Source organism: Brassica napus, chromosome C3, assembly GCF_020379485.1.
Source record: "Brassica napus cultivar Da-Ae chromosome C3, Da-Ae, whole genome shotgun sequence".
NCBI classification, from domain to species: Eukaryota; Viridiplantae; Streptophyta; class Magnoliopsida; order Brassicales; family Brassicaceae; genus Brassica; species Brassica napus.
In genome coordinates, this window is record NC_063446.1 from 43,617,768 (window position 1) to 43,645,223 (window position 27,456).

The window sequence follows — 27,456 nt, forward strand, 5'->3', positions numbered from 1 at the left end:
TTTGCCGTAGCATTAATACAGCCATATGGGTAAACATATCTAATGGATAATATATTGGATATATATAATTATATAAATAGAAAATGTGGTTGAGGTATGGAGGTGGTTAATGTGGTTGGGATGTGGAGAGATTTTTAGTTAGCTATTAAATACATCAGCCACCTCTCAATGAAAACACTCGCAAGTCGCAACAGTGTAGCAGCTATGCAAGACCGATTAAATTTCCATAGAAACTGTATTGTACACGACGACCACAGTCTTCAAGAATACATTTTAAAATTGTATATAATTTCCATTTAAAATTTTTTGTTGTCGGTTTAAAATTGTAATTTCACATTAGCTTCAACAGAGAACAAAGACGGTTTAACCAAATTGAACAAGTCTTTTCCATGCAACTTGTTATTTTACAAATTGCTATGGTTACAATGACAAGTGATATGGATTGTCAAAATCTGCCTACTATTCTCCAAAAGACGTACGACGATGGACACAGGGCATATTAACTGCCACAAGAAGTGACGGATGAACTCGCCAGTTAATGGGCCACTGGCTCATCATCACCAAGATATTATTTGTATCTAACAAATTTCCCCATTTTTGATAACAATAACCTTATGTTTTCTGGGTATATCATCTATACCATCATGTTTGGTAAGTCGTAGAAAGTTATATACATTAAAAGTTAGTAGACAATCGCACGTCAAATACTTAGCAAAAAAAAAAAATCGTACGTCAAATAGCACATCAATAGTTTCCTTTTCACCGTATTAAAAACCTTCTTTTTGTTTTGCTAAGTACCATACTAAAACTTTGATTTTTCGTTTAGCTAGCAAAGTTTTAATTGAGACTGTTTATCTTGATAACAAAAAAAAAATTATAATCGACCACTTTATATAAATAGTTGAAAATGTGCATGTGACGATAATGAAGTGAACGTAACTTATGGGTGAAGACAGTTGCCTTCTAGGCGGTCTCTCTTAATTGCACTAAAATACAGGTATCCATTTTACCAAAATAATACAGGTATCCAAAATTCAGCTTTTGCGCCATTTGCTTACATAAATTACATTTATCACATTTTCTATTAGTAGTGAAATCTAGTTCTTGGTAGCAACAAACTGATTTTGTATAAAGAAACTGACTTTAGAGCAAATCTCCAAAATAGCACATTTCTAAGTTTATATCACAAAAATAGCACTCAAAAACTAAAATGACCAAAATAGCACATTTCTAAGTTTATCCTTTGAAAATTTTAATTTTTTTATTTTTCAAAATTTGAAATCTTATCCCCAAAACCTCATTTTTCAACTCTAAACCCTAAACCCTAAACTCTAAACCCTAAACCCTAAACACTAAACCCTAAACCCTAAACCCTAAACTCTAAACCCTAAATCATAAACCCTAAACCCTAAACTCTAAACTCTAAACCCTAAACCCTAAACTCTAAATCCTAAACCCTAAACCATAAATCCTAAACCCCACCCTTTAACTCTAAACCCTAAGTTTGTGACTTTTGATAAAACATTAAGTGCTATTTTTGTGACTTTTGACCTTGAGTGCTAGTTTGGAAACAAAAATTTGATTTAGTGCTATTTTTGTCTTTTTCTCCTGACTTTATAAGGAAAATTAATGCACCTAATTTTCCCCAATAGGGTATTATAATTACGTTGACAAAAAAGAGTATTATAATTACTAACCCCAAAGCTCAAAACGAAAATGAAAATGTTTTTTTTTCATTACAAAAATATAAGGTGTTTTCGTTTGTTAAGTTAGCTCGCAGTTGTTTTCTTTATGTTAATAAAAGGAAAAAAAAAACAATAGGTAGCCAATTTAACAAAATACAAAGATTACATATATATGTGCAAATGAGAACAATAACATTTAAAAAGAAACATTCACTAGTCTACCCTTAATAGTTACCTATAGTTGTTTCATGATTATGATTGTAATACTTATAATACGTTAGTTTCATAATATGTGATGTTACATACAATGTACTAAAAGACAATTCTGTTAAGTTCTTTCATTTTGTCCAATAAGTTCTTTCGCTGATGCTATTACATAAGTAGCTTGGACCAATCTTTTCGTCTCTCTGGTCGGTACCATATTGTTGTCATAATTTATTTTCTAAGTGACCACAAGGTACATAACCTACACGTGTTGACGATGCAGGTGTATGCATTAAGTGCAATCCCTTTAATCATGTTGTTACGATATGAAAAGAAGTTGAAGTTGTTAGTTGAATGAATCTGATACTGATAGAGGTTGTGATAGCTACGTCAACAAGAGAAATCTAGAGGGAGATGGTCATTGGTGTTGATGCGGTGTTTACACTCTCAAGGGGAGTCATTCAATCCCCTGTATATTAATATGGTAGCATTACAACATATTTTCGTAACCATGTGTCATCACGAGAAAGATTCTTAGAATTGTTAGAAAAATAAATTGGTCTATATAAACATATATTATGCTTTTTATTAAACTACCTATCAAATTAATTAGTAGTGTACAAAAGAATATATTTTATTTCCTTAAATAAAAGCTACAGAATTACCTAATATGGTTAACATATAAATGACAATTAATGATTATGAATAATACATATTTGATAACAATTTTTCTAACATCTCTCTTTTTTGTTGAATTTTATACTATTTAAAAAAATTAAACAGTCACATTAATCGTATAATAAAAAATTTAGATTTTTTCTTATATGTTATATTTTGAATTTTTTATAACGACTATAAATTACTAAAAATGGTAAAAGTCTCACAATGAAAATTTTGTGATCAATAGTTTAACTTTTTTTGTTCAAGCAAAATACAAATGATCATATATCGTAGGGGTAGGCGTTCGGATACACGTTCGGATTCGTATCAGGTATTTTCAGTATAAAGTTATAGAACCCATTCGGGTATTTTTATATTTCGAGTCGGGTTCGGGTATTTTATGTTCGGGTTCGGATATTTTGGGTTGGGTTCAAATATTTAAAATTTGAAGAAAAAATAAATAAATTATTCATTGTTTTAGTTTTTTGTATTTAAACTATATTTTAACTTAACTGGTTTTCTGATTTTTAAAAGACTAAAATATTAATAGATTAGAAAGACACAAATTTAGTTGTTGTTTTGAAAATTTAGATGCAATTTTTGTTAATGCAAGCAACAAGAGCTTGATATGTATTTTAAGTGAGTAGCAAATGATTTTGTCCATAATTATATGTATATTATCTAATTTTGAGCAATAATCATCATTAATATAAATATTTTGAATAAAATGAGAGAAGTAAACTAGAAATATAGGGTTAAGTATACTTATGTTTGGTTATCTTTGGATATCCATTCGGGTTCGGATTTCGGATTTAGATATTACATGAAATGGTCAAATAAGTAATTTGTTTTGTTGTTCTTGAATTATATGATTTTTAGACCGAGTTGATGAATATATACTTGACAGACATTTATATTTCGAGTCTGCACTTATATTCTATAACAGCTTGATATATTAGATTTGAAGACTAATCTGTTAATATAGTTTTCCAATGATTTTTTTTTTCAAAATTTTGATTCTTAGATATGTATCTGGAGTGAAACTAATTTGTACGGATGTCTATTTTTTTAAATTGACACTTATGTAATATACCAAATTCATAGAACAAGTTAAAAAAAAACTTAACTCATATCAATGAAACAAAGACGAGAACGAAAGCACAATTTTATAGAGGTAGAAAATGAAATCACTTATGGAGAGTCAATATTAAACAAATCGAGAGTAGAAAACCTAATCCCCTTTTGTCATTATATAATCGATGTTGCCTATTTAGTTTTGGTGATTTGTGTTAGCCACAAAGCTTAATTTTTTTTTGTATATGAAGTCTTAAAAATAATTAAAATGAGATGTAATACGTTAACTATCCAACATCGATGATATATTTAAGAGACCAACATTTGTATTTGTCATTATATAATCGATAAAAATTGTAGCATTGTAAAATGTTAAAACTATTTAATAAATAAACATTATTATAAAAATTCACCTCGCGCATGCGCGCGAGTTATCACCTAGTAGTTATTGTTTTTAACAGTAGTATTTCTCATTTTCAACGTCTCCGTAAGATATTAAATTCAAAATGTATTTCGTTTCATGTACACATGGGCATTGATGTTGGAATTTATTAAATCCATTTTCAACTCTATATTGTTTGATTAGTACGATATTGTCCACTTTGTGTCTAAGAGGCTAGCACACATGATTTTACTTTTTGGTTTCCTTCCTAAAAGGTCTCGTATTAATTAGAGTTGGACATCTCTTTATATATTAGACACTCACTGTCTAATTCTCCAATGTGAGACTTAGTTTGTTATCTCACATTCTCCCCCTCAAACTAAGGACCACACTCATCTCATGTCACACAACTGACTTCCAGGATCTTTTGACTTGATCTCTGCCACACACACCTCCCAATCCTAACTTGATGGATCATGTTCCTACTCGAAGGGTTCTTTTGGTTTTCTTGCAGATTTCTTGTCAACCTGGCTCTGATACCAATGTTGGGATTTATAAAGGGAAAATTAGAAGATTAGGCAACTTTTAAGTTTGAATTAGAAATTTGGGCAAGCCCATGTTTTAATTAGGTTGTTGGGCAACCTAGTAGGAGAGAGAAGAAAAAGTGGACAGTTTTAACCTTTTTGCCCAACAATCTTGAGCTGAAATTCGTGGGACCAGGCTGTCTTTTGCCCATAAAAACTTGCCTTAGGAATACCGACACACGCGCGCCGGATGTGCGTGTAAGAGACGAATTGAATATTATATTATTTTAATTTCAGAAGAAAACATGGTATTGGGCTTCGTTTTTGGGCTATTTGACCCCAAAACTTGAAGGCCTTATATGTGATGATTTCTCGCGGGAAACAACGGCTCCAAGGTGGACGAATGGCCATTAATGACTGGTGACTTTGGAAAACATGTGTTTTACTTTAATTTATTAATTAAAAACATGGCAACTATTAATTATTTAATACGAAAACGTACGAACCCTATCTCTTTGCCTGTCTCCTTGTTGAGGAGTAAAAAAGGCTACCGAACAAGGGAACTTGAGGCAGCGAATTTTACACACAGAGGCATGAGCTGCATCCGATATGGTGAGGGAGGAAAGGGTATGGCGGATGGTGGGTGTTCTGTATCTAGCATCGAAGGTAAATCATATATAAGTCGTACACCATTGCATTTATGACATTATAGTTATTGCTGAAATCATTTATTACAGATTTGAGGGTGTTCGGAATTCAGGTGTTTTTTTGTGCGAAACTATATTTATTGCTTCTGATTAGCACATTGAATTTTTAAATAAATTTATGTTTTTTTTTCGTTGGTGTTCACGATTCATACATCGTTGTAATCTCTGGACGGTGGATTATGTACGACACTGGTGACTGGGATTTTAAACTTGATAGCGACCGTATAGGGAAGGCTGTCTATGCGAAGTTGATAACTTCTGTTGAAGACTTGAAGCGGGCCATTATTGAGTCATACGGTCTAGTTGGAATGTCTGTTGCCGTTGAGATGTCATATTGGCTTGGTGAACACGGATCTTGTGCTGTTGGTGAAAGAGAAACTCCTGTTCAAATTTCCAAAGATAAGGATTTCGACTTGTTTACTTCGGCACGTAAGGTGGACAAGTACATCAACGTATTTGTCACATTCAAAGAGGAAATAGATGGGAAAATCCATTTTCTGAGGCCAATGGGAAATCTTTTGAAGTCCAAAGAAGTTGCCAGCAGCAACGAAATGCAAGTTGGGAGTACGTATGCTAATGTGCACACCCGGAATGAAGTTAATGACGGTGAGACTGATTTGACCGAAGATGAAATAATTCTGATGGGAGTTGCGGAAATTGAAGCAGTTTATGCCTCAAATGGTTTTGGGATGCGTGAAGTGGATGGAACTGCATGTGAAGTTCAGAATAAAGTGGAGACGACTGAAGATGCTGCGTTAGGGGAAGGCGAAGATGCCGACGATGAGGATTATGATTACAATTTATGGCATGATTTTGTTGGACGAAATTGCGAATGGGACGATGATAAGGATGAGGATGGAGGGGTAGGTGGTGGTGGTCGAACGAACGTTGCATATGGAGGTGTACGTGGTGAGGTGGTGACTAAAACGAGGAGTGGACGAACTAATCCTTCTTCAAACAAAGGCAGTGGTTCATCTACAAACAAACAGCGTACCGCAAACCCACCATCAACTTTTGAAGATTACGTAGATGAGGGTAGAGATTACATAGGCTCATCTAGGATTTCGATGGAGAATATTGAAGAAGCAAGTAACAATTTAGGTGTCAAGTCAAGTGATCAAGTGGCCGACACTGAGAATCATTCAGATCCAAATCAAGAAGAGGACCCAAGTTTGGACAACAGCTCCCAAATGTTGGTTCTCCAGACTCCTCCAAAGCCGTTCAACATGCATACTCGGGAAGTTGACGACAGTGATGATTTCGTTGGGCAGGTCCCTCAATGTGTTTCGTCTAGACCGACACATGATACATCTGATGGAGAAGACGAGGATGACGACTTTGTCGAACCGGTACCTCAGTGTGTTTCGGGTGGTCAGACACATGAAACCCTGGTTGGAGAAGACGAGGATGACGACTTTATCGAACCGGTACCTCAGTCTCGAAGCCGTGAGGAAGACGCAAGAAGACGTCGTGAAAAGGATAAGGCTGATGACGAATCACTCATGAAATCCGTTAGAGCCGTTGAGCTATATGGATTTGAGGATGTAGAAGCTTCGTCTAACAACGAAGCAGTTAACGATTATACCGTCGATGATATTGACTTCACTCTAGCAGATGCTGATATGTACACTGGGAAGCTATTCAGTAGCAAGCAAGAATTCAAGATCAGTTTGCACATTTATGCCTTAAAGCAGGTGTTCAGGTTCAAGTTCCACAAACATGCGTTTAACTACGTCGCAGCGAAATGCATTGATAAAAACTGCAAATTTTATGTTATGGCTAAGCAATTGGGGGAATCTTCGACATATCAGGTGAGGAAGGCGCAACTGAAGCATGTCTGCACATCTGATGCTAAAGCGCAATATAAGAAACATGCGACGTCGAAAGTAATAGCTGCACTAATGAGATCGAAGTATGAAAGGCTCCAAGCTGGACCGCGCGCATCTGAATTACCCGAGATGCTCCGGAGTGAGTTCTTGTTTACGGCCACATATTGGAAATGTTGGAAAGCAAAAGAGTTAGCAACTGTGGCTGCACAAGGAACAGAAGAGAGCTCTTACAAGCTCCTGCCGAAATATTTTTTTGTTGTAAAGTATGCAAATCCTGGGTCCATTACTAATATCAAAACTGAAAAAGATGATAAGGGTCAGGCAAGGTTTAAGTACGCGTTCATGGCGCTGAAAGCTTGCATTGACGGGTGGAAGCATCTACGGAAGGTTATTGTGGTGGATGGTACTCATATGTTTGGGAAGTACAAAGGGTGTTTACTAACTGCAAGTGGGCAAGATGCCAATTTTCAGGTATTCCCTATAGCGTTTGCTGTTGTAGACAATGAAACAAACGAGTCTTGGAGTTGGTTTTTTGAGAAGCTGACAGAGATCGTAGAAGATGGCTCCGATTTATCTATTGTGTCTGATAGAGCAAATCAAATATGTGTTGCTAAAGATAAGTGGTATCCTCTTTCACACCATGGGTGCTGCCTCGTACACCTACAGAGAAACGTCGACGCAAAATTCAAGAAAAGGAATCAGAAGCAAATGGTTGGCAGGGCAGCCGAGGTATTCAAGGTATCCCACTTTAAGAGACTTTACGCGGAGATCAAACTTACAGATAAGCGCTGTTGGGATTATCTTGAGAAGATCGATCCTAGACATTGGACAAGGTCACACTTTGAGGGCGAGCGGTACAATCTAATGAGCTCGAATATAGCTGAGTCTCTCAACAAAGCACTAGTTCCTGCGCGCGATTCCCCGATAATGGCGCTATTTGAGTTCATCAGACGCATGATTAGTCGTTGGTTTGTGAGTAGACAGCGAAAGATATCGAAAATGAGTGGTGAGATCCCCCCGGCTGTTGACGAGTTGATGGAGAACAATCTAGAAGACGCAAGAGCGTACGCTGTGATGCCTCTGTCTGCTTTTGAATTTGAGGTAACTCTAAAAACAACCGGCTTCGGGAGTTCTGTTAATTTGGAAACCAGGTCTTGCACATGTCTTGAATTCCAGAAAGTTGGAATACCATGTCGACATGCCATTGCTGCGGCTATGTTTCGGGACTTGCAGCACTCAGAGTTCGTTGCAGACGCCTATCTAAAAAAGACATGGAATGAAACAACAAAGGGTGTTACACTCCCGGTTCCAGATCCGCAAGATCTTTTCATACCTTCGGAGGTTAGTGACCTTATCATGTTACCACCAAAGACGAAGAGACCACCAGGACGTCCACCGACCAAGCGTAAACGTTCTGCAGGAGAAATACCGGTACGACCTAATCTCATCTGACTGTAGTCATGGATATTTTCTGAATAAAGGCTGTTATGTTTTTTTCAGGAGGGGCCGAAGAAGAAGAAACTAAACACATGTAGTCGATGTCATATCTCAGGTCACAACAAAAAGTCTTGTAAAGAACCGCTACAATGATGGGTTATGGATGGAGGAGATTTTATGTATTGTTGACAAGGGAGTTATTGTTTAGGTGTTTCCTAATAACACATCTATAATGCTATTTTGCGAACTGATGAGATATGGATTACGCAGTGCTTCTTCTTGAATTTATTAGATATGTATGGTTTTATTGTCATTCCTAAATATGGTGTTCATGTTTATGATTTGATGTAACTTGTTTATAACTTGAGGTGTACGATATCTGTGTAGCCAATCTAGCCGTTAGAAAGACATTTAAATACAATGTAGCCGTTGTATTGTGGTCCAATAATAATATAGCCGTTACAATCTCAATCTATTTAAGTATGACTGCTTGTGTCGTCTATATTTCAGATTTTTAGCGATTCTCTCTTTACTCTATTTTTATACTAAAGATGGGACTTGATTATAGCTATAGCCAGCCTTCCGAATCAGAGGACTATGGTGGGAATGACTCCAGCCACACAGAAGACCGTGAGGTTGAAGATCTTATTCGTCGGGACCAAGCTGAGCTAAATTACAATTATGCTGCGACGGTTCAGTACCCTCCGCAACCCGAGGTCGAATTTGGATTCCCGCAGACATGCTACTGTGGTGGTCGGCCTAAGCTAGCAACATCTCGCACTGTAAATGATCCAGGTAGAAGATACTACACGTGTGATTATGTTAATGATGGAGACTGTCATGTTCATAAATGGTGGGATGAGGCGGTTATGGAGGAGATGAGAGCCAGGGATACGCACACACTTCAATTGTCTGAAAAGGTAGATTATCTTACCTTTTGGAATGACTATGACCCACAACTTAACAAGTTTAAGGATCTCCAGAATGAGACTGAGCAGAAGCTGGTTAGGCTAGAGAAGATAGTGTCTGAGTTAGCTGAAAACAGAACAAGGTTAACCAATGGCTTCGAATACTTTGTTGGTGGAATGGTTATTATATTAGTTTTACTTGGGTTGGTGATCATATTCAAGTAACTCTTAATTTTGTAATGCAATTATGTAATTTTCGTACTCTTCTATCAAATTTGTACTCTTTATGTTAAGGTTAAGGGATTCTAAGGTTAATTTGTACTCTGTTATGTAATTTTATATTAAGGTTAATTTGTACTCTTCTATCAAATTTTAACTGTTTATCTCATAATGGGCCTATCCATATCCAATTAAGAAGCAAACCCATTTGAATTAATGTAGTTTCATAATGTGTACAAAAGTCATCATTATACACCCTCAGTTAGGGTGTACGAAGTCATCATTATACCCCTCGGTTACGTAAGCTTCATTACGTAGTTTGAAATTAGGGCAACCTTCTGACACGGAAAAGACATCTTCTTTATACATATTTGTACTAATGAATGTATGAACTTAAGGTATTCTCATCTCTCTCTTCGTTGGTGTACGAACACGCGTACACTTATGGTTTTAACACGCCAATAAATTTAAGTGAACTCTGTCTACGACAAGAAAGTTTCCTACTTCATTTCATATGGTCTAATCAGTCGGAGATTTAATTCTACCGAGGAGTCGCAACGATTTAATTCGCATGGTTTAAACCGAGGAGTAGTAATGGAACGCCGCGTCTATTACCAAAAAATTAATTAATTATTTTCGTAATATATATACTACTCTGTTGTCATTTAATATCTTTTTCATCTTTCTAAACACATTCTCTGCAAACCTCTTTCTCTGCAAAACTCTTTCATTCCAAAAATGGTGTCTGATATCAGCCAGGGCAAAATGACCGTCGCAAAATACAAACGATTCTTTTACAGTTTGCCTATAGTCGGCGAACGCACCGAGCAACAGTTGATCCTGTTGGCCAAGGCCGGTTTGAAGGAAGAGATCCGCGACGGTCTGGAAACTGAGGAGTTCGCCATACTCGAGGCCCTGTTCGAGGAGGCGGAGGAAGTCGAGGAGGGGTTAAAGGAAACACCTCCATCCAGCCCTCGCAAACGCCGCCGCACAAGCCCCGATCACCGCAGTAGCAAACGTGCTCGCAAGGCGGAGAGAAAAGGTGACCCGGAGGATGAGGGTTATGGATACCCCGGCGAAGAAGAGACGGGGTTAAAGGACGATGAAGAAGGTGACTACTGGGAGTGGATGCAGATGGACACGGACGTGGATGACGACGCTTCCGACTGGACCGACGACACATTGGGTTCTGGGCAGTTCAGGATGGACAACTACCCAGACAGCTCCGGCACCGACTCCAGCACCTCCGACTCCAACTAGGAACCTCCTCCTCTTTTAATATTATTAAATATTTTGAATTTTATTGTTTTTTGTAATTATGTTGATCTCTTTTTTTTTTTGAACTCTTTATTATATTATATAATAAAATTTATGATTTCTGTTTATTATTGCTGTCTTTTTATGCATGTTTAATATTAGTAAAATTAGGAATTGCTAATTATACGAATACTGACGGTATACGAATACTGACGGTATTCGAATACTGACGGTATTCGAATACTGACGGTATACCAATACTGACGGTATACGAATACGAACGGTATTCGAATACTGACGGTATACGAATACGAACGGTATTCGAATACCAACGGTATTCGAATACTGACGGTATTCGAATACTGACGGTATTCGAATACTGACGGTATTCGAATACTGACGGTATTCGAATACTGACGGCGGTATACGAATACTCACGGTATACGAATACTCACGGTATACGAATACTGACGGTATTCGAATACTGACGGTATTCGAATACTTAAGGTCTACGTATACTGACGGTATTCGAATACTTAAGGTCTACGAATAATTCCATTAATTACTCACTTTTATTACTTAACATTCATAACTAGGGATGTCAAATGGACTGAAACCTATTAAGTCCAAATTAGATGGGCTAAAACCATTTGGACATGGACGTCCAATTTGGAATGGTTTATGGTTCTATTTGGAAGGGTCTGTTTTGGAATGGTCTTTTTTTGTGTTTGGACAATTTGGTATACGAATACTTAAGCTAGACGATAGAAAACAGATAACATCGAGGATAACATAAATAAAGTCCTAGAGGATGCGAGAAATGTTGCAGCATATCCAAAATAGCCTGCAGTTTTTACAAGAACCTTCAAAATCGACTGTGTAATCATGGCCATAAAGGCAGCTTGGTGACTTGATTACCTCATCATCTGGAAATTTGAAAGATGCACCATATCTGTTCATGTATGGCGCTCCAAATGATATCAATCGCCACTCTAGATCAGCTCCCAGTCCAACTATCGCATCCGAGCGAAGGTCATAGTGATTAGCTTCGAACTGCTGAAACAGTTTACTGGCTTCCTTGTCATTGCCAATACACACGTTGAAAATGCCGACTGCTAAAGTTGATAAATCATGATTTGGGACATTTGGTTGCAATATTCTAATACATTTCTCAGGACCTACGATCAGTGCTGCATAGAGCCCTTCATAGTAGATAGCGTTTGTGTTGCCAGCTGTTACGCACTTGATGAAAAACTCTCGAAACTGACCACCAGTGCAGATTTGACATGTTGCAAAGGTGACCATTGGCTGAACATTACACTTCCTTAAGACGGAGGGTTCGTGGACAAGTGCATAACCGCGTTTCCCAGCCCGCAAAATACCACCAAGATAGTAGAATGAATCCGCTCCCACCATCTCTATTATTTTACACAAAATTTCTTCTGGAAGATTGGGGATGTTTAGAGATGCCATACTATTGAGTTCTGTTGGAGATGTTTATCAGAAGCATTGAATATGTGTATATAGAATAAAGAAATAAACAAAGGAGTCTTATGAGTTACTAGGAAAGTTATTGTCCCCTCCCACATTTTGTACCTAACACACTCAGAGAAATAGTTATTGCAATCAATTTTTAAATTTTACACTAATACTTATTAAATGAAACAGTAAAAACACCAACTACTTCTGAAATTATTTTCCTTTGAAACAAATAACTAACACACTATGGTGAGATCTTGCATGCATATTATACTCTAATAACCCTAAACCCTAAACCCTAAACCCTAAACACTAAACCCTAAACACTAAACCCTAAACCCTAAACCCTAAATATATAAGAAATACGATATAAAACCTTCAAAGATAAACTGATCTGTTTGAATTATAGTGTCTGGATGAATGAAAAGATACAATAACCGTTAACAATTCGGTTTAACAAACGAAATGAAGCAGGCAGTATACACGTCTTCAACCATCGTTTTGAACTTTTGCGTTTCCAACAAATTCTTCATAGGTATCCATCGCGTATTTCTGACGGAATATGTCCACCTTTTTGTCATCGATCTGCCCCATATCCTCATAGGAGTATCCCGCTGCATGCATTTCCAGAAATTTGACCGCGCATGGTCCACAGTCGCCAGACCTTTCGTTGAAGTAAATATTGTCTGGACGCACCCATGAAAATGCTTGGTCTTCTTCAGGATGACTACTATCGGAAGGAGGCGAAAACGCAGCTAAGACATGAGGCAATGCGCGTAGAAGATAAGCCATGTGCTTGTTCACCTCATTATCGGACTCATTAAGGGGAATGTTGCAGTCCAAAATCTCCACTTGTCTGCATGTCAAGTTGATCACAAGACCAACCCAATGATCTTTTCCCCACATCATTGGGGCGTACACCCTGTCCACATCAACCAACAACACCTTCTTGTCATTCCGACGCGGCGTTTTTCCGGTGAAACTGAAACTGACAAGCCCTCCCCAGTTGAATCCCAATTTATCTGAGGCCTTCTCGAACTCTGCGAACTTTGATATGATGCCCGCAATACTGAAGTAGTCTACAAATCTGCACCTCCGACTCAGATAATTGCGTCCATGTCGCCTTACTAGCATACTAATTAGCACAGAAATGTGCTGAAAAATATGTACAAACCATTAGAAAAATATGTACAAACCACTTGAATAAAACGGATTAAGTTCTGATGAATGGAATACCTCGGTACTGACCCAATTTGTTGGCCGCGCCAACGACAGGAAGAACTTATTTGAGACATGGATCCCAATAACAATTTCGAATTCCCTGAAATTTGAGAACAAACCAAAAGTCAATATTAAACATTTGACAGTCCAAGAAATTTATACAGTATATCCAAACAACTTACTGTGCCGGTTTCTCGCGGAGAATTGACTGAAACTCTTGAAACTGCGCTTTCTCCAAGTCTGCTAAGGGCGTATATTTGGGTTTCTTGCAGCTTTGGAAAAGCTTCTTCAATCTCTTGTCTGGGGTGTACACTCCTCCAATCTTTGTTGAACGTCTCGGAATACGCTTCGTCTGGAGGTCATCTTTTTTGGTTGAGCTTATTGGAATACATTTCCCTTCTAGCTCTGCTTTTTTTAATGACCTAGTCAGATATCGACTCAGCTTCGAATTCCCAACGTCTGGTGTGCGACATTCAGTCATCGGATCATCCTCTGGCGGTGTCTTGTAATCTTCAGAATTTGTCGGTGACGCTTTACCACCTTGTTCCTCCGGCGGAAGGACGTAAGATTCAGGATGAGACCAAACGGTAAGCATCCTACAAGTGTTCTCCTGTGGATCTTTATAGACATTGTCACTCCGTGTCCCCTTTTCAACCTCTTCTGCTAACAAATTTAGCCCTGATATTGGAGACTCATCTCCCCCCTCGCCCTGACAACGTTCAGATATAGCTCATTCAAATACTTCGATTCAGATGTAGTTTAACATTAAAATACCTAATCAACATAATCTGTACACCTGGCAAAATTATCTGAACACTTGACTAACTAATATGAATACCTCTGATCTCTCACCTGAAAACTATCAAACAGATCAGTATACCTGACTACTTAAGCTGAACACCTCTTAAATTAACCTGAATACCAGACCAAACAAATGAGTATTCCTGTAAACCTCATAAATTAACATGAATACCTGAACTATTAACCAGAATACCAGACCAAACAAATCAGTATTCCTGTACACCTCAAAAATTAACCTGAATACCTTAACTAAATAACCTGAATACCTGACCAAACAAATCAGCATTCCTGTACACCTCACTAACTAAAACGAACAACTGATAATCTACGCTGAATACCTGGCCAAACCAAGCTGAACAGCAAAACATAATATATCTAGAGCCTATAAATTCATTGTTATAATCTATTTACCTCCAACGGTTCCGGGAGAGTCGGTTTTGCTGGCTTTGATACAATTTCTGGTCCAATCGGCGTTGAAACATCGACTTCTGGAATGTTTGCCGACTTCGAGAAAGAGGGGCCTTCGCCCGCCATTGAATCTACCTACACGTTGAATTTTCCTCAAAAAAGTTAGACCGGGATTCAGGCATTGTTTATCATTAAAAATTGTAGGAGCAGTTTGATTACCTTTTCCCAGAAGCGAGCATTTGGCGTACGGCCATCACAATGATTATCATGCATTCTCATCGTCTCATCGTCGCTAAACCCATCGCCGTTGTTCTTCTTGTGTTTCTTACTATCAGACCAAAATATTTCAGCTTCATCATTACCATCACCACTGAACGGACGTCGCTTCTTTGGACCTTCCATGCCGGTAGGGTCAGCGTGACTGTTGTCTCTGTTTGTTTTACCGGCTGCTGTGTTTTGCGGAACCGTGAACGAGCCTCCCCTATCATGATGCAACCAGTCAAAAATCTCGTTCCGCAATTTACCCAACTGCGTTTTCAGTTCAACTCGTATCCACTCTTTCAGCTCTTGCTCCTTATCTGATAAGTTTCCTGGTTCAGCCTGTTTACATATCCCACGACGAGGTCGAATAGGACGCTGAGGCGCCTGAGTCGAACTTCCAGGTTCATCACATGCTTTCCCAAACCGATTAGACGGCTTTTGACACTTCTTTTTGACACCAACACCTTCAGCCTTTTCGGCTGGCTTCAGAGGTGGAAGGGATGAATCACCTCCTCTAAAGTCTGTTGCTTTGAACTCGTGCCCTTCCCGCATTCGACGAACTAAGTTATCTATTTGGGGATCGATTACTTCTTTCTTCCACTTTGGATCCCCACCTTCATCTGGGATTGAATACGTAACAATAACCTCAAACAAAGAACACAAACATTCATAAGCACACAAAGTTTGAGCGTCTTAACTTCTGTTTTGCAAATAAGATAGACAACAACATTGTACCTCAGTTTGGGTTTCCACCAGAAGTATGTCTTCAAAATTCAGAAGTGCATTTGTTGAGTCGCATCCTTCTGGTTCTTGCAAGAAAGAAGTGGTTTTATTAGGTTCGGGAATTTTCTCAAGCAATGAGGGGATAGCTTTAAAAGCAAAAAGTTGCAGCGCCAGAGGGAACCCATAACACGCTGTTGACTGCTGTTTCAAACGAAGGCGCATGACCGAAAGGGATTTGTCAATTTAGAAGGATCAGAAGGTTGAGGTGGTCTCAATCTAGACAGAGTGCTGACGAATGCCTCTCTCCCCCATGGATATTGAAGAAATGATCTGGTGTCTTCCAGCATCTCGACGTAAGCAGGCGTCACACGAAGAAGTTTGTGACCACAAACCAGGAGCCCATCTACAAGCGCAATGAGAGCTAGTGGCAACCGCTTCCACTCAGGAAGACTAGGCTGTTCAAGCATACGAAGAACATCTGGTACAGTCACGTCTTCATCTTCAGTTTCAAACAACTCTTTCCACATACGTCCAGGTGTGGCATCGATAGATTCTGACCCGTTTCCAACTTTTTCCCTTTCAGGCTCGCATTTCAGCCCCGTGATGTCTCCGAACTCACGCAGAGAAAAGCGTAGTGGCTTGTCTGCAAACAAGAACCAGAGCTCATATAGGCGCATCGTAACCAGCTGACGGCTGAGGAGAGAATGTACAAGTTTCGCAGAGTTTGAGCAGCGCGATACAGGTAAGTGGAACAGAGCTCCAAACTGACTTCCTAGCAGACAATTCATTTCAGGGGAGCCTCTTAGCAACTTCACTAACGATCCAATGATACTCGCCTTTGAATAGATGTTCAGTCGAGGTTTGCCAGGATAGCAATTACGTGCGAACAGTCTTTCCGGGAAAGTCGGCGTGGTGACAATAAATTCCGGCTCGGTGGATGCAGCTTCTTCTTGGTCGGTGGATGCAGGTTCCTCTAGTTCGGACTCCGTGCTAGATACTGAAATACAATGACCAAATCCAGACATTTACCCAACGCTTTATTTTTAAAAACTTTTTCCAAACTATTTCACAGCGAAGCTTAGCGAAAGGAGATACCTGCATAACGAGACGCAGTTTTGCCTAGTCGGGGAATTTTCTTGGGATTTGCTTCTCTATCACTGGCGCATTAACTACGAGTCACCCTCCTCGAGGGCGTTACGCTGGAGGGGGATACCATGCCGATCTGGGTACAGTCGAGAGTGGTTCTTATGTGGGATTCTTCTTATGTTTGGTTCTCAATTGCAGCTGTTTAGAGGTGGTTCTGGTATATTTTGATATAAGGGATGTTTTGGTTTTTCTAATTTCCTTCTTTTTTATTTTTTTGTTAGGTCTTTTTTTTATTTTTAAATAAAAAATCAAGAGGTGGCACGGTCGTAATACCAAGAACCACGCGCGCCCTCTGTCGACATTTCACAAGTCTGGAAAAGGCGATTCGCCCAATCTTCTAATTTAAACTCGAGGTCGCCCAACTCCCTAATATCAAACTTGCAATTTGTCCAATTTGCCAATTTTTTCATTTATAAATCCATGTCCAACTCTATATTATTTGATTAGTACGATATTGTCCAATTTGGGCCTAAGAGGCTGGTCAACATGGTTTTACTTTTTGCTTTCCTTCCCAAAAGGCCTCGTACTAATTAGAATTAGACATCTCTTTATATATTAGACAGTTCTTGTCTAATTCTCAAATGTGAGACTTAGTTTGTTATCTCACAATTGACACACCTTTTTCTCACATATAAATCGACATACATAAGGGATAAGAGAATGTTACAAAATTTGATTTAAGAAAGATGGAAGTATATGATAATACATAGATTATTTCAGTAGTTAGTTTATACAAGAGAAAAACAATCACTAATATAAAACAGATTTGGAAGAACTATTAAAAAAGTGATGATATTATATCTTTCTTGATTAAAAATTAACATGTTGATATTACAGTAACTTTCCGACCGTCCACGGCTAATGGGTCATCCCCACCCGTTCACTCGGCCCGTGAGACTCTGTCAGACGGACGATGTGTTAATTTTTCTGAAAACTCGAAATCATTATTTACTGACCCTGCAATCACCACATGATCTTTCTCCGTGCTTTGGCCTCACTCACACGAACTAAACGATGTGTGACGGAAAAGGTAAGTGCACTTTGGTGACATAGATAATCAAATCAACTCTCAAAAGCCTTCTAATATATGTTCCAAACAAGGATGTTACAATTCATCCCCTCTCAAAGAACGCAATGACATCGTTGTTAGTGTTAGCCCTCACTGACTCCACACTCGTCTGGGTTAGGCTCTGATACAACTTGTAACGCCCTGATCGCATACGACTAATGGGCCACACACGACTAATGGGCCACCACGCCCGCTCACTCGGCTCGTGGGCCTATCCCATCCGACAAACAGTCCGTTAATTTTTCTGAAGGCTCAAAATCATTGTTTATAGACTCTACAATCACCACATGACCTTTCTCCGTGCTTTGGCCTCACTCACACGGAATCGTGAATCACTTATCGAATGGTCACTCTCCTTCTACTATTCCAGCTCAAGCAAGGTTAACGTTGTAGTTCTAAACGGATGTGTGACGGAAAATGCAAGTGTACTTTAGTGACATAGGTAGCCAATTCAATTTTCTTAAGCGTTCCAACGTATACCACAAAATGGGATGTTACAATTACTACCGGCAGCTTTAGAGAAGCCACTGGCTTCGCAGTGCCATGTCGATGACAAGCCAAATTCGGAAACCTTCGACCCCACGCACGAAACCATATTAGGTAATTTCTATAAATACTCTTCAATATAGATAATAAATTTATTGGTTCTACCTTGCTTTATATTAATTTCTATTTAAAACACCATAAAATACTAAAATTCAGACTAATTGTTTTAGCCAAAAAATTATGTCAATAAACATTTATTCCGTTATAAATCAATTGGTGGATGTCCATAACCGGCCCGGTCCATACACTTATAGAGAGAGACGGTCCAATCCTAGAGACAGCGAGGCGGCCGCGAGACTTGGAGAGGAGAGAGAGGAGGCTACAACTTGCCTATTTCCTAATTCAATTATGTTTATGATTTTTAATATTTCTTATTATTGTATTTCCATTTATCTCTCTTGTAACCCCTATATAAAGGGAACACTTATTCATTAATAATATACAGAAACTTACAGTTCTAAATCCTAAGTTTCACAACACGTTATCAGCACGATAGCCTCTAACACCCTGAGCCTAAAACCAAATCAACAAAACCCTAAAACCCTAAAACGAAAATGAATCTGCCTCGGAACTTCGAAGAGGCCGTTCTCCCAAACCGTGAGGACCCAGAAAACGATCAAAATATCAAATCGAAGCCCTGGCCGAGATGAATCAGTCAGTGCAAACCGCTTGTCGTTCTGACCACCAACGCGCCCTCACGCACAGATACAGTGCACACCGATTTGCTTTGGAACCCTAATCCGTTCGCGACTCCTTTCCAGCTCGCGTCCAAGACAGCTCGTGTCCAGCTCGCGTCCCAGCCAGCTCGCGTCCCGATCGTGTCTAAGCTCAAGGTTCATTCTTGGTGGTCCGGTTTCTACAAACAACTAAACTAAAGGTATTTCGAATTCTAAGAACATAATGAATCGAATTTGGTTGATTGTAAAGAATGAAACCCTAAAATATAATCTCTAAGATGAAAGCCATAGGATAATTGATCAATCCCTAAGCGAGTAAATCGAAGCTCTATAAGTTCAATCTCCAAACCCTAAAAATTGAGATTGATCCATTGATCAATTAAAACCAGAACCTTAAAGGTTTTGAATATCAAATCAAATTCCTTTGATCTAAGATCAAATTTTCGAAATCCCTAAACCCTAATTCAAAAACTATTGATTAATTAAACTGATTGATTGATTGATTGAGATTGAATTTGATCATCCTGAAATTGAAATTGCTTGTTAATAAAATCGAAACCCTAAAACCCTAATTCTGAAAATCGATTTTGATTGTTTGAAATTGAACATTGATTGGTTGATTTGATCACCTAGAACTATTGTTAGGATTGTTCAAACTCGAATCTGATTGTTTGGCTTGTTTAAACTAAAACCCTAATGACCTAGTTTAGATTATTTTAAAATCGAAATCTGAAACTATATATTAGGTTAAACTGTTCTAGACTTGATCATACTCGTGGCCGTGTGGCCTTGTTGCATTCATACCATAACTTAATTACATTGATTGATTGCAATTACACTTAGAACTTATTCTAGGAATGGTGTTGAATTGAATCAAATAGCCGTGTGGCTTGATCTTTGCTTGGCCGATAGGTTTGCTTGTTTTGATTGCATCATGAACTGATAGAAACAAACCATGTTAGGATTGCAACTACACGACAAACTAAATACATAAAAACGAACTAGTTTGCATCCATGGCCGTGCGGCTTGCTCATTGGCCTTGAGGCATAGATCTTGGCTGTGAAGGCTTGTTTGATTGTTTGAACATAAAACCCTAATCGTTTAAACATTAAAAACTATTCCTAAAAGATCTAAAAATTTTAATCTATAACTTCAGATGTCGAAAATCAACAACCTTGATTTCGCTGCCCTAAATCTAGCTGGAGACAATTACCTTCAGTGGGCGCTCGATGCTAAGATCATCCTGAAATCCAAGGGACTCGGTGAGTGTATCACCGAGAACAATAATGCTAATGAAAAGGATCGTTACAGAGCCATCTTGATCATTCGTCATCATCTAGCTGAGAGTCTCAAGGATCAATACCTAACCATTGAGAATCCACTAGATCTTTAGAATGAATTGAAATCGAGATATGATCACCAGAGAACGGTGATCTTACCAAAAGCTCGGTTTGATTAGACGAATCTGAGGATCCAAGACTATAAGTTTGTGGACGAATATAACTCTGCACTGTTTAAGATTGTTTCTAAAATGAAACTGTGTGGTGAAAGTATTACGGAACAGGATATGCTTGAGAAAACCTTTTCCACTGTTCATGCAAGCAATGTGCTGTTACAAAAACAGTACCGACAGAAAGGTTTCAAAACCTATGCTAATCTTATTTCTTGTCTCTTGCTCGCTGAGCAGAACAATTAATTACTAATGAGAAACAGTCAGATGAGACCACTTGGATCAGCTCCACTACCTGATGCACACGCTACAGAGGACAATAAAGTGTCCAACCACGTCCAAGGAAACGGCCAGCATGGCCGTGGTCGAGACAAATCGAACGGACGTGGCCGCGGTCGAAGATCCTTTGGCCGCTGGCGAGGAAATGGTCGAGACCATGGACGGGACCGTGGCTCATTTAGACGAGGCCATGGTCGTGGCCGTGGATCTTCTTTCAAACCCCAACACTCGACTAAATCAGAGAAATACGTGTGCCATAAATGTGGAATGAGCAATCATTGGGCTAAGACTTGTAGGACTCCTAAGCATCTTGTTGATCTCTATCAAGAGAGCTTGAAAGGGAAGAATCCTGAAGCCCATATGACTTACCAAGATGATGAAAACGACTTCAATCATGAGAAGGACGATCTTATGGATTATGAAACTTCAGATTGTCTAAAAAAAAAACTGAAGATTGATTTCGACATTTGTAATCTAAATTCTATGTTCTTTGTTTTGATGTTTTTCATTTCTATGAACTTGTTTTATTAAAACTTAATATAAGGAATGAATGATTTTTGAAAACGCCAATATGATTTGCGGGTATGGTACACATTAAGGGCTATGGCCAGATATGTATAAGGGCAAGCATTTAGATGCTTTATATTCACCCATAAAAACCCATTGAGATTATATAGAGATATAAGAATGAATGGTTTCCATATTGAAACAATGGGCGAAGGAAACAAAGAGTTCCTTCATATATATGTATAAAATCGCCCAAGGCTATAATGAGTCCTAAAAAAAACTATACCTGCATTCTCTATTGATCTAGACTATGCCAAGATCAGTAAGATAGAGGCAATAGTCATGGTAACCAGAATGGTTTACCCACGAAATTATACACTTTATGGTATGACCGGATTTGCCATCCTGGTCCAAAACAAGATGCAAAATTGATATTGGAAAGGGCACAAAGAGTTATCCCATAGAATCTCACGTGTGTAGCATGAACACAAGGGAAACTCATTAGGCCATGATGTCCCAAAGCATTTAAAGATTATAGTATGTCCATGAGGGGGCAGTGAGGACAAATCCGCACATGTCCATACTATATATAGCTTGGCTGAATTCTTTTATAAATCTGTATTGGCCATTACCCATAGGTCCATACTCCAGTCCAAGGCTTGGGGACACACGAATTTACATACATCTTAACTAATAAACATCAGACCACTAAGTGAGCATAGATATTCTCATCTCAAATTTATTACGGGTCATGAGCCAGACATATAACATCTTGAGATATTTGGATAAGCCACCACAAATATATGTGCCGTCTAAGATGGATCCTTAGAAGAGGATGAAGATGGGGATATATGTTGGATATGAATCTCCCACAAATAATGAAGTACCTTGAGCCAAATATGGGTGATCTATTTAGTAGCCAAGAACACAGATTGCAAAGTTTAATGGATCCGACTATCCAACATTAGGGGGAGAAAATAATAAGCTGGTAAGAGAAACAGAATGGCATCGACCATCATTGTCTTGGCAAGATCCTCGGACTAAAGAATGTGAAATAGACGTCCAAAGATTATACATTTACAAAGCTAGCTAATCAAATGCCAGACACATTTGCTGACCTGAAAAAGAATGACTAAGTCATATATAAACCAGCTTGTAAAGCACAAACTAAATTGATGTCCAAGAGAGACACAGTCAAGTTGCTACAGAGTCTGTACAAGATAGACCAATAAGTTCCAAAAGATAAGCAAACTGATGTAGTGACTACATATTTATATGGTCCACTGGATAATGAAAGTACTAGAGGGTATTGAGCTGAATGTACAGCAAGTTCTCGAGAACAATATTGATAATCATCGAAATATATGATCTGAACATCCTAGGAAACTCTGGATACAATTTCCCAAGCGGTTGAATACCTTAAGAAAGAATTCGAGATGAAAAATCTCGGGAAAACAAATTCTGTTTGGGATTATAACTTGAGTACATAAATGATGGGATCCTTGGGCATCAGATGACATACACTGAAAAGGTACTCAAGAGATTCAATATGGCCGATTGCCATTCCCTGACCAGTCCCATGGTCGTGAGGTCTCTCGGCCTGGACACTGACCCATTCCGTCCCAAGATGGACGATGAAGATGACCTAGGTCCCGAAATGCCATATCTCATTGCCATAGGAGCTTTAATGTACTTGGCAACTCACACACGGCCTGAATAAGCTTTGCCGTGAACCTACTATCTAGGTTTAGCTTCTGTCCGACCCAGAGGCATTGGAATGGGATCAAACATGTTCTTCGTTACCTGCAAGGAACGAAAGACTTGGGTCTATATTATACTAACCATAACAAAGATGGTTTAGTTGGCTTTGCTGATGCTGGTTATTTATCAGATCCACATCAAGCTCGATCACAGACAGGATATGTCTTTACACATGGAGGTATGGCCATATCATGGCGTTCCATGAAACAAACCATCGCGGCCACTTCATCTAATCACTCGGAAATCTTGGCCATACATGAGGCCAGCCGCGAGTATGTTTGGTTGAGGTCGATGACCCAACACGTCCGAGCTGATTGCGGGTTGGCCGAGTGCAAAAACCCAACCGTGATGTATGAAGACAATGTTGTGTGCATTTCTCAGCTCAAGGATGATTACATAAAAGGTGATAGGACGAAGCACATATTGCCTAAGTTCTTCTTTATTCACGAGCTTCAGAAAGCCGGTGAGGTCCAGGTCGTCCAAGTACGATCCAGTGACAATTCAGCTGACCTATTCACCAAGGCACTTCTTACCTGCACGTTCAGGAAGCTCACGCATCAGATTGGGATGCGTAGGCTGAAGAACCTCCATTGAGGTTCACATCAGGGAGAGTAGTACGTGTTGTACTCTTTTTCCTTCATCATGGTTTTGTCCCACTGGGTTTTCCTGATAAGGTTTTAATGAGGCAACATTAAGCGTATTACAATCCATGTATGGTTATGGCATCCAAGGGGGAGTGTTATAAATCAATTGGTGGATGTTCATAACCGGCCCGGTCCATAACCGGCTCATACACTTAGAGAGAGAGACGGCCCAACCCTAGAGAGAGAGGCGGCAGCGAAACTTGGAGAGGAGAGAGAGGCGGATACAATTTGCCTATTTCCTAATTCGTTTATGTTTATGATTTGTAATCTTTCATATTATTGTATTTCCATTTATCTCTCTTGTAACCCCTATATAAAGGGAACACTTATTCATTAATAATATACATAAACTTACAGTTCTAAATCCTAAGTTTCTCAACATATTCATTATTATAGTGGACTTTTAGAAAAGAAAATGATACAAAGCAGATGACTATAATTGTAAAAATTCATAAAATTATGGTTAAACCGTAAACTAAAATATTACGAGCCATAAATAATCCAAAAATTCTTTAAAGGCTGCTGAACTTTTGCCTATGCTCCACGTTTTTAATTCTTCAATATTTTGATTTTTTAATTTGCTAATTTATTTTAGGTAATTCTGTTAGGAAAGCCGCAGGAAGGAGAAAGGTATGTATATGAAAAAAGGAGATTGTTGATGTGTTTCCAACGACGACGTGATCGTCCTCTATTATTACAATTTCATCTCCTCTTTTCTCAGATTATCATCATTGTCTTGTCTCTCTCTAGATTCTGGCTTCTCTTCGTATCAGAAACAAAATCCTCTGTTCTAATACCGACAATGGCGATGGTAAGAACAAATGTTAAAAAAAATTCCACATCTTGATCTCTTACATGGAACTATGATTCATATTGTAACAAAACTCCCTTCCTTCCATTACAATATCTGACCAATCAAGAGTGGCTATTATTACCATTACCAAAGATTCAGATATGATGAACAAACCTGTTCTTAAGGTTTTTTTTTGGGTGGTGGTGTGTAGGGAAACAAAGGAAGACAACTGCCAAAATTTGGGGAATGGGACGCGACTAATCCAGGAGCCGCCCAAGGATTCACCGTCATCTTCAACAATGCTCGTGACGACAAGAAGACCAAGAAAACAGCTGTGGCTGCACCTGAGAGTCTTGTTACTCCTCCAACAAACAATGAGCCTCATCAGAACAACAACCATCGTCATCATCGTCACCAACAGAACAACAACCATCGTAAGAAACGTAATTCGCCACCCCCACGAGAAAAGGTATCTTCTTTCTTCCCCCCGCCCCCCTCAAACCCCAATCTTGATAAAAGAGTAGACTACTCACGTGATATTATGTTTGCAGAAGAAATGGCTTTGCTTCCTTTGAGTCTGGTTCGAGCACTGTTTCCAAAACGCAATGATAAGGAAGCAGATCGGTTGAGCAGAGTAGTTTTCAACAAATGACAACGACAAAACCTTCTGTTCGTATAAGATGTTGCAAACTTCAGTTCTTCTTCCTCTTCCTCTTCTCGTTGAGTTTCTCTTTTCAACTTTGTTTTGGCCAAACATTCGGGTAATATATAAATAAATATACGTTGTTCTTGCTGCTTCTTGTTTTGATTTTATAAAAGGTTAAGACAATGTCCTTTTCAGTCATGTAATACTGCATAAAAGTCATGTTATCTAATTACTTAAATAGCATTTAACTTCAAAACTGATGCAGCATACGCATCATTCCTATGTTGGCTTTTCTTTTGTTTTCCTGTTTCACTTTGATTTCATTTTCTTATTCTTAGGAGGGTTCGTGTAAGGCCCTATATATAGGGAAACCATCTTGTTATTGTTTTGATACCTTTGATTTGATTTAATAAAAACTTAGAGCTTTATGTTATATATACAACTCTTGATCCTTAGATTCTGGGCATTCTTTGAGAATTCAACAGACTTTAAGAAGGCTTAGTTAACAGGCACTCTCAGAATTCAACGTTCTCTTCGCACTATCGGTTAATACGGATACTTCCGCTCCGTCTTTTGGTATCAGAGCCAGTAACTACGACTAAACTCGTGGTTTCGATCTTGAATTTCAATGGCACCCCGTCCAACAAACGAATGGATTCAATTCCAACAGTTTTTGGAAGATTTTCAAGAAAATTTTAAAGATGATCTTCGCCGAACAATGGCTGATGCAATCCAAACAGGAGTACAAGCCGGAGTTCAAGCCGCTTTTGCAGCAAACGCAGCAAACGTAGCAGATGCAGAACACGCAGCCCCTCAACAACGCCATAACCGCCGCCATAATCCCATCTTTGAAGAACACGATGACGGGTCCGACACAGATAAACCATTTGGGGAAGACAACAACAATCAAAACCAGGACCGTGCTCGACACCATCGTAACAATGGTAACACACGATGGACATCAGGAATCAAATTTGATATCCCGGAATTTCATGGTGGATCGAAACCCGAGGAACTCCTAGACTGGTTTATTGTTACGGTCGATGAATTCATTGAATTCAAAGACGTTCCAGACAACAAACGAGTACCTCTCATAACAACTAGGTTTGGTCACGCAGCTTCCTGGTGGAATCAACTTAAATTATCTAGAACACGTTGTGGGAAAGAAAAAATTGCTTCATGGGACAAACTCAAGAAGCATATGAGGAAGACGTTTATTCCTTACAATTTTGAGTGTCTCTTGTTCCAAAAATTCCATAATATACGACAAGGAGTACATTCGGTAGAAGAATATGCCAATGAATTTTACCAGATGCTTACTCGAGTTGATATTCAAGACTCTGAAGATCAATTAGTAGCGCGTTTTATCGCCGGTTTAAGACCTCAACTTCAGAATATGCTTCACCAATTTGATCCCGGTTCTGTTTCTGAAGCACGTCAACGCGCATTGCTGGTAGAACAAAAATCTTGGTATAATGCGAACCAATGGACAGGTAACACACATCAACGTAACACAATTACGGTTTCAGACGACACCAAAACGTCCTCTGATCTTGATACCTCAACTGGTAATCACGCGACTAACCGCCCCACGGAAGCAGCCACAACAGTGGAACCACGACCTTCTCGACCAAACGCTCTTTGTTGTTTCACTTGCGGTGAAAGTGGCCATCGTCAAACTGCTTGTCCTAATGCAGGGCGCAGAGGATTACTAGCCAATGATCGTGAGATCGTGGGAGAACCAATTTACGATGAAGAAGACGGTCAATTCAATGATGTTGAAGAAGAAGAAGTCGTTGGGGACACATGCACCTTGTTAATGCTTCGTAGAAATTGCCTTGCTACTAAAACAACTGAACCATGGCAACGAACGGCTTTATTTAGTTCGATGTGTACGGTGAAAGGGAAAGTATGTCGTTTCGTGGTGGATTCAGGTTGCTCAGCTAATGTTGTGTTTGAAGAAGCAGTTAGAAAAATTTCGCTCACAGCCGAGGCACATCCCCACCCATATCGACTTCTTTGGATGCAAACCGGTGCTGAGGTTCAAGTTTCTCAGCGTGCATTGTTGTCACTCTCTATTGGAGCGTTCTACAAAGAATCATTATATTGTGACATAGCTCCTATGGATGTGTCTCATATAATCTTAGGACACCCATGA

General features: G+C 39.0%; 3 protein-coding genes across 4 annotated transcripts; 2 read left to right on the forward strand and 1 right to left on the reverse strand.

Moving 5' to 3' along the window:
• Positions 1-12,666: 12,666 nt before the first annotated feature.
• Positions 12,667-15,729, reverse strand: LOC125583536. The gene is made up of 5 exons (XM_048750601.1): positions 15,015-15,729; positions 14,799-14,930; positions 13,769-14,295; positions 13,602-13,686; positions 12,667-13,520 (listed from the first exon to the last, which is right to left on the reverse strand). Exons 1-5 carry the CDS (start codon positions 15,606-15,608, stop codon positions 12,855-12,857), a joined length of 2,004 nt encoding a protein of 667 aa, XP_048606558.1. The 5' UTR covers positions 15,609-15,729; the 3' UTR covers positions 12,667-12,854.
• An 8,683-nt stretch (positions 15,730-24,412) lies between these two features.
• On the forward strand, positions 24,413-25,739 carry LOC106356102 (protein NOI4). Of its 2 annotated transcripts, XM_013795934.3 has the most exons (4): positions 24,413-24,489; positions 24,610-24,670; positions 24,864-25,121; positions 25,204-25,739. In XM_013795934.3, the coding sequence occupies exons 2-4, from the start codon at positions 24,662-24,664 to the stop codon at positions 25,225-25,227; spliced, it is 291 nt and encodes a 96-aa protein (XP_013651388.1). In that variant the 5' UTR covers positions 24,413-24,489; positions 24,610-24,661; the 3' UTR covers positions 25,228-25,739. The 2 variants fall into 2 exon arrangements, with proteins under 2 accessions (XP_013651388.1, XP_022553982.1); XM_022698261.2 differs by lacking the exon at positions 24,413-24,489 and having other exon boundaries at positions 24,493-24,670; positions 25,204-25,734.
• Positions 25,740-26,016: 277 nt separating this feature from the next.
• LOC106354924 lies at positions 26,017-27,456 on the forward strand. Its single transcript, XM_013794963.1, has one exon. The coding sequence runs from the start codon at positions 26,017-26,019 to the stop codon at positions 27,454-27,456; it is 1,440 nt and encodes a 479-aa protein (XP_013650417.1).